Consider the following 12,259-nt stretch of genomic DNA (forward strand, 5'->3'; position numbering starts at 1 on the left):
ATATTGATTTTTAATACTATTAGGCAAAGGTCAAGGTAGTCCCCTGCGCAAGCACCAGGCGTTTCCGACTCTGAGGTAACGTTGCTTTCACGTTTTCACGGCAGACTTTTGACGGGGTGGTTTGCCCTTGCCTTCCCCAGTCATCTGCACTTTGCCCCCAGCAAGCTGGGGACTCATTTGACCAACCTCAGAAGGATGGAAGGCTGAGTCAACCTCGAGCCGGCTACCTGAAAACCCAGCTTCTGCCAGGGATCGAACTCAGGTCGCGAGCAGAGCTTAGGACTGCAGTACTGCAGCTTTACCACTCTGCACCACGGTGCTCTGTCTATAGGGGGAATGTAAAAGTAAAGCGAAAGTCCCCTGTGCAAGCACCAGTCGTTTCCAACTCTGGGATGACATTGCTTTCACATTTTCACGGCAGACTTTTGACGGGGTGGTTTGCCCTTGCCTTCCCCAGCCATCTCCGCTTCCCCCCAGCTGTCAGCCTGTGTTCTATTGAAGTTACCTTTGTTTACTGAAATGTTTATTTACTGCCGACTAACCCAAATGCTTAGTAAATCTTAGCTCATTGTAGAATGTAAGGGGAGGGGGAGAGAAGGTGATTGAGATGTCAAAGGCCAACCAGATCTTTGAAGTGCAGAATGCTCGGCCGGCTTCCCAGGCGCCTGCTGGAGCCGAGCAAGGACACCACCGGGAGGAGGATGTAGCCTGCTTGGGCGAGAGATAAGCAGGCGTGTGAAAGTGTTACTTGCAAAGACAGAGTGTGGTTTTATTATGAGAAGTGATTTAAAGCCCCAACCCTTTGATGTATATCCATAAATGCCAATGATCCCTGCTATGCGTTATCAGTTTCAATGAATCCATGTAGAGAGTAACATTGTTGTAATCAATAAATGAAGCTTAGTTTTGAACAAAGACAAGTCTCATCATTTTGAAACTTCAATGAACCCTTTGCTGACAACCAGCAAGCTGGGTCCTCATCTGACCGACCTCGGAAAGATGGAAGGCTGAGTCAACCTCGAGCCGGCTACCTGAAAACCCAGCTTCCGCCAGGGATCAAACTCAGGTCGTGAGCAGAGCTTAGGACTGCAGCTTTAACACTCTGCACCATGGGGTTCAACTACCCTGTTAAAAAGTCTGCCGTGAAAACGTCGTGATGCGACGTCCCCCTAGAATTGGAAACGACTGGTGCTTGCTCAGGGGACTACCTTTACCTTTTTAATTATTTCTCACTCCAGGATATAAGGACAGATGGACTCACTTTCCAGCTGCAGCTGAAAAAGGGAGCAGTGACTCATGAAAACTCATTCCTCGCCACCAATTTTGTCAGCTAGAACAGGAGCCCATCTGGCCTCATATCTTGGAGCGCAGACTGATTTCAGATGCCGAAACGACAATAGAAGATTAGCGACAATAGCAGGAGTGAGGGGATCAGGTGCGACATGCAGAGGGGAAGAAGGTGTGGAGAAATCAGCCTTGGGAATAAGACAGCAAAACCTAGCCCCAGGCAATGCACTCTCCTGGAACGAATTGAGACCTTGGTTTCCTGTCTCATTATCAATGCTGATTTTGCCACACCTTCTAAGAGGTGACAGCCAGTTTGGTGTAGTGGTTAAGTGTGCGGACCCATCTGAGGAATCAGGTTTGATTCCCCCACTTGAAGCTACTGGAATGCCTATGGATTAGCCATAGCTCTCGCAGGAGTTGTCCTTAAAGGGGCAGCTTCTGTCAGAGCTCTCTCAGCCGCACCCACCTCACAGGGTGTCTGTTGTGGGGGAGAAAGGAAAACGAGATTGTAGGCTGCTCTGAGACTGTCCTTGAAAGAGCAGCTTCTGTCAGAGCTCTCTCAGCCCCACCCATCTCACAGGGTGTCTGATGTGGGGAGAGAAGACATAGCAGATTGTAAGCGGCTTTGAGTCTCTGATTCAGAGAGAACCGAGGGGTATAAATCTGCAGTCTTCTTCCCTCTGGCAATATCACACCGAATCCAGTTACACATGGTTCCAGTCCAGCTTACCTGGCCCGGCAATGGCAGCTCTGAGGGACTCCTCGTTCTTCCGACGCATCTCGGCCACTCCCTGCTGCATCAGCTGCATTCGTTCCAGCTCCAGCTCCTCAGTTGACTTGGCCGATGGATTCCTCCTGGAAAACGGAAAAGTTTAAAAGTTTATCAGCAATCCAGAGCAGTGCGCTTAAATTTGAAACACTGCTAGGCTGCCAGAGCCAGCTTGGTGTAGCGGTGAAGTGGGCGGACTCTTATCTGGGAGAACCGTGTTTGATTCCCCACTCCACTTGCAGCTGCTGGAATGGCCTTGGGTCAGCCATAGCTCTCTTATCTGGGAGAACCGGGTTTGATTCCCCACTCCTCCACTTGCAGCTGCTGGAATGGCCTTGGGTCAGCCATAGCTCTCTTATCTGGGAGAACCGGGTTTGATTCCCCACTCCTCCACTTGCAGCTGCTGGAATGGCCTTGGGTCAGCCAGAGCTCTCTTATCTGGGAGAACCGGGTTTGATTCCCCACTCCTCCACTTGCAGCTGCTGGAATGGCCTTGGGTCAGCCAGAGCTCTCTTATCTGGGAGAACCGGGTTTGATTCCCCACTCCTCCACTTGCAGCTGCTGGAATGGCCTTGGGTCAGCCAGAGCTCTCTTATCTGGGAGAACTGGCTTTGATTCCCCACTCCTCCGCTTGCACCTGCTGGAATGGTCTTGGGTCAGCCAGAGCTCTGGCAGAAGTTGTCCTTGAAAGAGCAGCTGCTGTGAAAGCTCTCTCAGCCCCACCCAACTCACAGGGTGTCTGTTGTGGGGAAGGGAGGTAAAGGAGATTGTGAGCCACTCTGAGACTCTGTCCTTAAAAGGGCAGCTTCTGGGAGAGCTCTCTCAGCCTCATCCACCTCACAGGGTGTCTGTTGTGGGGGAGGAAGGTAAAGGAGATTGTAAGCCGCTCTGAAACTCTGATTCAGAGAGAAGGATGGGGAATAAATCTGTGGTCGTCTTCTTCATTGGGAGTCAGTTTGGTGTAGCGGTGAAGTGGGCAGACTCTTATCTGGGAGAACCCTGTCTGATTCCCCCACTCCTCCACTTGCAGCTGCTGGAATGGCCTTGGGTCAGCCAGAGCTCTGTCTGAAGTTGTCCTTGAAAGGGCAGCTGCTGTGAAAGCTCTCTCAGCCCCACCCACCTCACAGGGTGTCTGTCGTGGGGGAGGGAGGTAAAGGAGATTGTGAGCCACTCTGAGACTCGGAAATTCGGAGTGGAGAGCGGGATATATATTCAATATCATCATCTTCTATCCTGGCTGAGGAGGAGGAGGAGAAGGAGAAGGAGGAGGAGGACGAAGACGAAGAGGAGAAGGAGACTGCAGATTTATACCCCGCCCTTCTCTCTGAATCAGAGACTCAGAGCGGCTTACAATCTCCTATATCTTCTCCCCCCACAACAGACACCCTGTGAGGTAGGTGGGGCTGAGAGGGCTCTCACAGCAGCTGCCCTTTAAAGGACATCCTCTACCAGAGCTATGGCTGACCCAAGGCCATGCTAGCAGGTGCAAGTGGAGGAGTGGGGAATCAAACCCAGTTCTCCCAGACAAGAGTCTGCATAAGAGTCTGAAGGGGTTTGCACCCGGGTCCTGCGATGCCCCCCTCCTTCTCCTCGGGTATCCAATTCCGCGTTCCCTCTAAGCTGAGTTAGCGTGAGCTAGCGCACTGCTTTTTAGCCTCTGGCTCACACATTTGTGTCATAGCTCAGAGCAAACTCATTGATGCAGCAGCTCACAACTTTAATGCCAGCAGCTCTCAAAGTGGGATTTTTGCTTACGAGACTCCACAGCTTAGAGCAGGGGTGTCAAACTTATTTGTTAGGAGGGCCAGATCTGACATAAGAGAGACTTTGTTGGGCAGGGCCGTGTGTGTACCTATTTAAGATTAGGTAGCGGAGATACCAATTTTATAAAGAACACAAACACAAATATATATTATTAAAAATGTAAAACATGCTCAAAATGTTAGCACTCATTAGTCTTAAAGGTGCTTTCTTTGTACGTCTCCCGTGGGATCCAGGGAACTGAGCAAAGGACTGAGCAAAGGAAGCTCTGGCTCTTTCCTTCCTTCCCCAGGGACTTGGGGGAGAGAGCCTCAGCAAACAGAAGGAAGAGAGGCTTGACTCAGTAGCTCTGCTGTGCAATTGAGAGAGCCTGGCAAAGCAAGATATCCCTCCCTCCCAAGGGAAGAGCCTCAGACAATGGAGAAAATAGAATCACAGAGTTGGAAGGCACCTCTAGGGTCATCTAGTCCAACCCCCTGCACAGTGCAGGAAACTCACAAACACCTCCCCCTAAATTCACAGGATCCTCATTGCTGTCAGAGGGCCATCTAGCCTCTGTTGAAAAACCTCCAAGGAAGGAGAGCCCATCACAGAATCATAGAGTTGGAAGGGACCTCTAGGGTCATCTAGTCCAACCCCCTGCACAATGCAGGAAACTCACAAACCCCTCCCCCTAAATTCACAGGATCCTCATTGCTGTCAGAGGGCCATCTAGCCTCTGTTGAAAAACCTCCAAGGAAGGAGAGCCCATCACAGAATCATAGAGTTGGAAGGGACCTCTGGGGTCATCTAGTCCAACCCCCTGCAGAATGCAGGAAACTCACAAACCCCTCCCCCTAAATTCACAGGATCCTCATTACTGTCAGATGGTCATCTAGCCTCTGTTTAAAAACCTCCAAGGAAGGAGAGCCCACCACCTCCTGAGAAGGAAGCCTGTTCCACTGAGGAACCACTCTAACAGTCAGGAAGTTCTTCCTAATGTTGAGCCGGAAACTCTTTTGATATAATTTCAACCCGACGGTTCTGGTCCGACCTTCCGGGGTCACAGAAAGCGATAGAGGCTTTTGCTCTGTAGCTCCTGTGCGATTGAGCAAGCCACAGCAAGCTGTGATGCAGAAGGAAGCGAGGGAGAGGAAAGCAGCTGTCAAGCCAGTTGCTCGGGGGCCTGATAGGAGCCCTCCAGGGGCCTGATTCAGCCCCTGAACTGCATGTTTGACACCCCTGGATTAGAGGGAGTATTGATCCAGTCATCTCCCACCAGGCCTCAACAGTAACCAAAACTGCAGCGCTATATTTCCCATCTGATGGACCCAGGGCAGGTAGCGCAACCAACTTCATGCTACCTACTGTCAAGCTTCGGAATTTCGAATAACCAAGCTTTGTATAATTCAAAGACTCGTTTTATTGATAATCCAATACTTGCTCCAGGGAACGAAACCTTGGAAATGATACATCGTTTCACACGGCACGGAATCTTAAAGGCTACTTCATAGGCACGATAGTAGATAGCTTCAAAAGCATAACATACAGATGTGAATTGCAGAGAAAGTTCAAAGGGTACTACCAACTATTCATTTGGTCACTACATCTCCTAGTTCCCACACATTCTTGGCTTATTAAGAACATAAGAGAAGCCCTGTTGGATCAGGCCAATGGCCCATCCAGTCCAACACTCTGTGCCACACAGTGGTCAAAAATTTATACACACACACACACACACTGTGGCTAATAGCCACTGATGGACCACTGCTCCATATTTTTATCTAACCCCCTCTTGAAGCTGGCTATGCTTGCAGCCGCCACCTCCTGTGGCAGTGAATTCCACATCTTAATCACCCTTTGGGTGTAGAAGGACTTCCTTTTATCCGTTCTAACCCCACTGCTAAGCAATTTCATTGAATGCCCACGTGTTCTTGTATTGTGAGAAAGGGAGAAAAGTACTTCTTTCTCTACCTTCTCCATCCCATACATAATCTTGTCAACCTCTATCATGTCGCCCCGCAGTCGACGTTTCTCCAAACTAAAGAGCCCCAAGGGTTTTAACCTTTCTTCATAGGGAAAGTGTTCCAAACCATTAATCATTCTAGTTGCTTTTTTCTGCACTTTTTCCAATGCTATAATATCCTTTTTGAGGTGCGGTGACCAGAGTTGCACACAGTACTCCAAACGAGACCGCACCATCGATTTATACAGGGGCATTATGATTCTGGCTGATTTGTTTTCAGTTCCCTTCCTAATAATTCCCAGCACGGCGTTGGCCTTTTTTATTGCAATCGCACACTGTCTTGACATTTTCAGTGAGTTCTCTACCACGACCCCAAGATCTCTCTCTGATAAGACATATAAGACTGATAAGACATATGGAAGAGGACTGGCGGGAGAGGCAATTTACTGTATTTTTCGCTCCATAAGACGCACCGGACCATAAGATGCACCTAGTTTTTAGAGGCGTTTGTGTGAATTTTTTGCAATATTCGCTCCTTAAGACACACACACTTTCCCCCCCCCACTTTTTTTTGGGGGGGGGGGAGTGCGTCTTATGGAGCAAAAATATATATACTTACAAAGACAAAGTTACTTGCATATTCTGAATCCGCTAGAATTACTAGGCGGGGGGGGGGAAGCTTTGAAGAGCAGTCTTATGCAGAAAAGGAGTAGAGGGAAAAGAAAGAGAGTTCAATAATACATATTGATTCAATAACCAGGAATATCATGCTTGACACCTACTTTGGAGTTGTCGGCAAGCTGGGCGCTCCCGCCTGTGCTCTGACCCTCACCGCCGAGATGCCCCTGTTCACCGCAATCTCACCCAGTTTCTCTCTGCTGTCCGACCTGATGGAGAGAGGACGAAGAGGAGCAGGATGAAGCACACTGGACTCCGAACGCTCGCAAGACCAAGGGCTGACGGCCTTCTCCCGCTCCCAGGCACCTGGGGAATTCTGACGCAGTTGGTGACCGCCACTGCAAAATGGCTGCCTCGGGAAGAGGGGCCAATGACAAAACTCCAGGAAGTTGACATCACACAACTCTAATAGCAACTCTTCAACATTTTGGGCAGAGGCTCCGGCAAACACGATGCCTTTTGAAATCAACATTCTTTAAAAAAAAATCTCGTTGCACGCACAAAGCAACAGTGAAGGCTCTTGGGCTGTGGTGGCCACTGTTGCTTTGAGGCGTACCTAAGAACATAAGAGAAGCCCTGTTGGATCAGGCCAATGGCCCATCCAGTCCAACACTCTGTGTCACATAAGAACATAAGAGAAGCCATGTTGGATCAGGCCAGTGGCCCATCCAGTCCAACACTCTGTGTCACATAAGAACATAAGAGAAGCCATGTTGGATCAGGTCAATGGCCCCTCCAGTCCAACACTCTGTGTCACAGTAAGAACATAAGAGAAGCCATGTTGGATCAGGCCAATGGCCCATCCAGTCCAACACTCTGTATCACATAGAGAAGCCATGTTGGATCAAGCCAATGGCCCCTCCAGTCCAACACTGTATGTCACACAGTGGCCAAATGTATATATATACACACACACTGTGGCTAATAGCCAGTGATGGACCTTTTCTCCATATTTTTATCTAACCCCCTCTTGAAGCTGGCTATGCTTGTAAGCCGCCGCCACCTCCTGTGGCAGTGAATTCCATATGTTCATCACCCTTTGGGTGAAGAAGGACTACCTTTTATCCGTCTAACCTGATCTGCTCAGCAATTTCATTGAATGCCCACGAGTTCTTATATTGTGAGAAAGGAGGAGAAAAGGACTTCTTTCTCTACTTCCTGACTGTTAGAGCGATTCCTCAGTGGAACAGGCTTCCTCTTTGGAGGTTTTTAAACAGAGGCTCGATGGCCATTTGACAGCAATGAAGATCCTGTGAATTTAGGGGGTAGGTATCTGTGAGTTTCCTGCATTGTGCAGAGGGTTGGACTAGATGACCCCTGGAGGTCCCTTCCAACTCTATGATTCTCCATCCCATGCATAGTCTTGTAAACCTGTCATGTCACCCCGCAGTCGCTGTTCTCCAAGCTAAAGAGCCCAAGCGTTTTTGCCTTTCTTCATAGGGAAAGTGCTCCAACCCTTTAATCGTTCTAGTTGCCCTTTCCTGCACTTTTCCAATGCTATAATATCCTTTTTGAGGTGCGGCGACTAGAATCGCACACAGTATTCCAAATGGGACCGCACCGTGATGATACTGGCTGATTTGTTTTCAATTCCCTTCCTAATATTACCTGAAAACACCCGCACAGCCAATAAGGTCTCCGATCGCCAATCGGAAGGCCACCCACTTTCTCAAGACGCTTGGCGGGCGCCCAGAAAAGCACCATGGCTGGTGCGCCCGGTAAGCCCGCCGGAGACCCCCGCGCTAGACCTCCGTGCAGAAAGATGCCCAGCTGTCACCACAGTGCCGAGGACCCGAAGACACCCGGGGTGGATCTTGAAGTAGCCTTACCTCCATGCACAGACAGGCGCCGAGGGCTTAGTTATCTTGGGCTGTCGGGCAGCGCTGGAGAGGAAACAGCACGGAGCCTTTTCAGAGCGCACCTCCTCTAAGACAGCTGCTCGCCAGTCTGTTCTATTGCTAACGTGGCTCTTACCCCGCCTACGTCTGCAAGATCACTTACCGTGCAGCTCCTGCTTTTGCAACGCTTATCTTTACGCTAATACTTTGACTCCGCTGTTTTACTGCTGCAAGCTGCCCTGAGCCTGCTTAGAGTGGGACACGGCCGGCCCACCCACTAGGCAAACTAGACATCTGCCTACGGCGAAGGCAGGGCAGGGGCGCCAAAATCGGTCTCCCCCCCGCCCCCAAGGCAGATCTCTGGCTAACCTCCCCCTCCCTCCTGCCCAGCTTTTACTGCCCAGGGAACCTCTGCGTGCGTACACTAAAAATTTCCCCCAGTGGCAAGGGGGTGTGTGGCCTCGGGGTTCTATCTCAGGTGGTAGAACCCCACACGCCGGCCCCGGGCACGTATTAAACCAGGGCTTTCATACAACGGCCAACGGTGTCGAAGGCTTTTACACCAATCAGTTTCCTGGCTGGCAGCTCCCCTCCAAGCTTTGGGCTCGGCAAGGGGCTTGAGCACGACACTGACAACACTCCAGCCCCCGTTCAAGCAAGCAGCGATGCCTCTCTGCCACTTCCCCACCAACGTACATCTTCGGTTTCTTTGCAGGGGAGCGGTCCTGTTTGTTAGCCAGGGCGCTGGCGCATCTTTCCGCTCTGTTCTTGGTCGCCACTCGGTGTGGAGTGTTCTTTCGCTGGCCCGAGAGCCTTCTGGCTACCCTGCGGGAAAAGAACATAAGAGAAGCCATGTTGGATCAGGCCAATGGCCCATCCAGTCCAACACTCTATATCACATAAGAACATAAGAGAAGCCCTGTTGGATCAGGCCAGTGGCCCATCCAGTTCAACACTGTGTCACAAAAGAGCATAAGAGAAGCCCTGTTGGATCAGGCCAGTGGCCCCTCCAGTCCAACACTCTGTGTCACATAAGAACATAAGAGAAGCCCTGTTGGGTAAGGCTGATGGCCCATCTAATCCAACACTTTGTGTCACATAAGAACAGAAGAGAAGCCCTGTTGGGTCAGGCCGATGGCCCATCCAGTCCAACACTCTGTGTCACATAAGAACACAAGAGAAGCCCTGTTGGGTCAGGCCGATGGCCCATCCAGTCCAACACTCTATGCCACATACGAACATAAGAGAAGCCCTGTTGGGTCAGGCCGATGGCCCATCCAGTCCAACACTCTGTGTCACATAAGAACATAAGAGAAGCCCTGTTGGGTCAGGCCGATGGCCCATCCAGTCCAACACTCTGTGTCACATAAGAACACAAGAGTAGCCCTGTTGGATTAGACCAATAGCCCATCCAGTCCAACACTCTGTGTCACATAAGATCATCAGAGAAGCCATGATGGATCAGGCCAATGGCCCCTCCAGTCCAACACTCTGAGTCACTGAAGAACAACAGAGAAGCCATGATGGATCAGGCCAATGGCCCCTCCAGTCCAACACTCTGAGTCACACAGTGGCCAGAATTCATTGGCGATACAGAGCAGTGCCAATTAAAATACTTCATTCCATGGTGAGCCTGCCTGAGGAAGGATTGATTTCGAAAGTGGTCTGCTTACAGCCACAGCTGTGTTGGAAACGCAGTCACACCCGTTTGGGATAGAAGAGGATGACTGCAGATTTATACCCTGCCCTTCTCTCTGAATCAGAGACTCAGCCCGGTGTACAATCTCCTCTATCTTCTCCCCCCACAACAGACATCCTGTGAGGTTGGTGGGGCTGAGTGGGGGAGCCAGCCACAAAATGGCGGCCAGAGCTTACTGTATGGCTCTCCACGACTCCTTCTAGAAGAAGACTGCAGCTTTATACCCCACCCTTCTCTCTGAATCAGAGACTCAGAGCGGCTTACAATCTCCTTTATCTTCTCCCCCTACAACAGACACCCCGTGAGGTGGGTGGGGCTGAGAGAGCTCTCCCAAAAGCTGCCATTTCAAGGACATAGCAAGAGCTATGGCTGACCCAAGGCCATTCCAGCAGCTGCAAGTGGAGGTGTGGGGAGTCAAACCTGGTTCTCCCAAATAAGAGGAAGAGGAGACGATGATGATATTGGATTTATACCTCACCCTCCACTCTGAATCTCAGTCTCAGAGAGGACACAATCTCCTTTACCTTCCTCCCCCACAACAGACACCCTGTGGGTTGGTGGGGCAGAGAGACCTCTGACAGAAGCTGCCCTTTCAAGGACAACTCTGCGAAAGCTACGACTGACCCAAGGCCATTCCAACAGCTGCAAGAGGAGGAGTGGGGAATCAAACCCAGTTTCCCCAGGTAAGAGTCCATGAGCTTCACCACTACACCAAACTGGCTCTCTCAAAGGGATACACTCAGCAGGCTCCTCACGGAGGATGGGAAAGGAAACCCCTCCCTGAATCACAGCCCCTCCTTGGGAGGTGGTGGGCTCTCCCCACTTGGAGGTTTTTCAACAGAGGCTGGATGGCCATCTGACAGCAATGAAGATCCTGGGAATTTAGGGGGAGGTGTTTGTGAGTTTCCTGCATTGTGCAGGGGGTTGGACTAGATGACCCTGGAGGTCCCTTCCATCTCTAGGATTCTATGATTCCTCCCTTCCTTCCTCCCTTCCAGGCTTCCTAGGGAGGTACTGGGCTCTCCTTCCTTGGAAGTTTTTCAACAGAGGCTAGATGCCCATCTGACAGCAAGGAAGATCTTGTGAATTTAGGGGGAGGGGTTTATGAGTTTCCTGCATTGTCCAGGGGGTGGGATTAGATGACCCTGGAGGTCCCTTTCAACTTTAGGATTCTATGAAAGCCGCCCCCCCTGGGGGAGGGGGCAAGAGAGAGGGACATTGACAGAAGAGAAGCACTCCTACCTTCCTGGTGCCCTCTTAGGAGCAGCAGCGTTGTTTGACTTCGTATGCCACTCTGACACGGAAACAACCAAATTCGGTGGTATCCTATATGGCCCTTCAGGCACATGGTTTTCACTGGGAGATTCATCTAAAAGGGCGGTGGGGGGGGGGGAGAGAAACAGACGTCATTGCATAAGAATGCTAGCATGATAAAACACCCTGGAAGAGAAGGAAGCTGTTAAAAAATACTCCAAAATACTGTATTTTGTGAACAGGCAAAACTCACAAGAACAGCTGAAGAGCCCTGCTGGATCAGAACAGGGAGGGTCCATCAAGTCCAGCTTCCTGTCTGATTCAGTGGCCAACCACTTCACCTGGAGGGCTAAAAGGGCATAAAGGCTGAGGCCTTCATAAGAGCATCAGAAGAGCCCTGCTGGAACAGACCAAGGAGGATCCACCTAGTCCAGCCTCCTGTCTCACACAGTGGCCAGCCAGTTCCTCTGGAGGGCCAACAACAGGGCAGAGAGGCCGAGGCCTTCATAAGAACATCAGAAGAGCCCTGCTGGGTCAGACGAGTGGTCTAATCCACAGCCTCCCCTGATGTTGCCTCTCAGCACTGGGATTGAGGTTGACTGTCTCGGAACATGGAGGTTCCCTTTAGAATATATGTTTAGTCTGAAGAGGAGGCAGCTGAGAGGTGACAGGATCACCATCTTCGAGGCCTTGAAGGGCTGTCCTATAGAAGATGGTGCAGAATTGTTTTCTGTTGCCTCAAAATGGTGGAACAGAGTTTTCACCCAAACATTACGAACTTCTTGCCAGAGAAAAAGACTGCAGATTTATACTTCGCCCTTCTCCCTGAATCAGAGTCTCAGAGCGGCTCACAATCTCCTTTCCCTTCCTCCCCCACAACAGACACCCTGTGAGGTGGGTGGGGCTGAGAGGGTTCTCCCAGCACCTGCCCTTTCAAGGACGACCTCTGCCAGAGCTATGGCTGACCCAAGGCCATCCCAGCGGCTGCAAGTGGAGGAGTGGGGAATCAAACCCGGTTCTCCCAGATA

At 50.7% G+C, this 12,259-nt stretch overlaps 1 protein-coding gene across 1 annotated transcript in view; it reads right to left on the minus strand.

Annotated features, from left to right (window-relative positions):
- LOC132590647 (targeting protein for Xklp2-like) overlaps positions 1-12,259 on the minus strand; it is a 57,776-nt gene that overhangs the window by 21,650 nt on the left and 23,867 nt on the right. The window contains exons 4-8 of the mRNA XM_060263622.1: positions 11,220-11,346; positions 8,975-9,103; positions 8,270-8,323; positions 6,545-6,649; positions 2,018-2,142 (exon numbers count right to left, since the gene is read on the minus strand). Coding sequence (XP_060119605.1) covers positions 2,018-2,142; positions 6,545-6,649; positions 8,270-8,323; positions 8,975-9,103; positions 11,220-11,346 — 540 coding nt within the window. The remainder of the gene's footprint in view (positions 1-2,017; positions 2,143-6,544; positions 6,650-8,269; positions 8,324-8,974; positions 9,104-11,219; positions 11,347-12,259) is intronic.

This window comes from Heteronotia binoei, chromosome 2 (genome assembly GCF_032191835.1).
Source record: "Heteronotia binoei isolate CCM8104 ecotype False Entrance Well chromosome 2, APGP_CSIRO_Hbin_v1, whole genome shotgun sequence".
Lineage (NCBI taxonomy): Eukaryota > Metazoa > Chordata > Lepidosauria > Squamata > Gekkonidae > Heteronotia > Heteronotia binoei.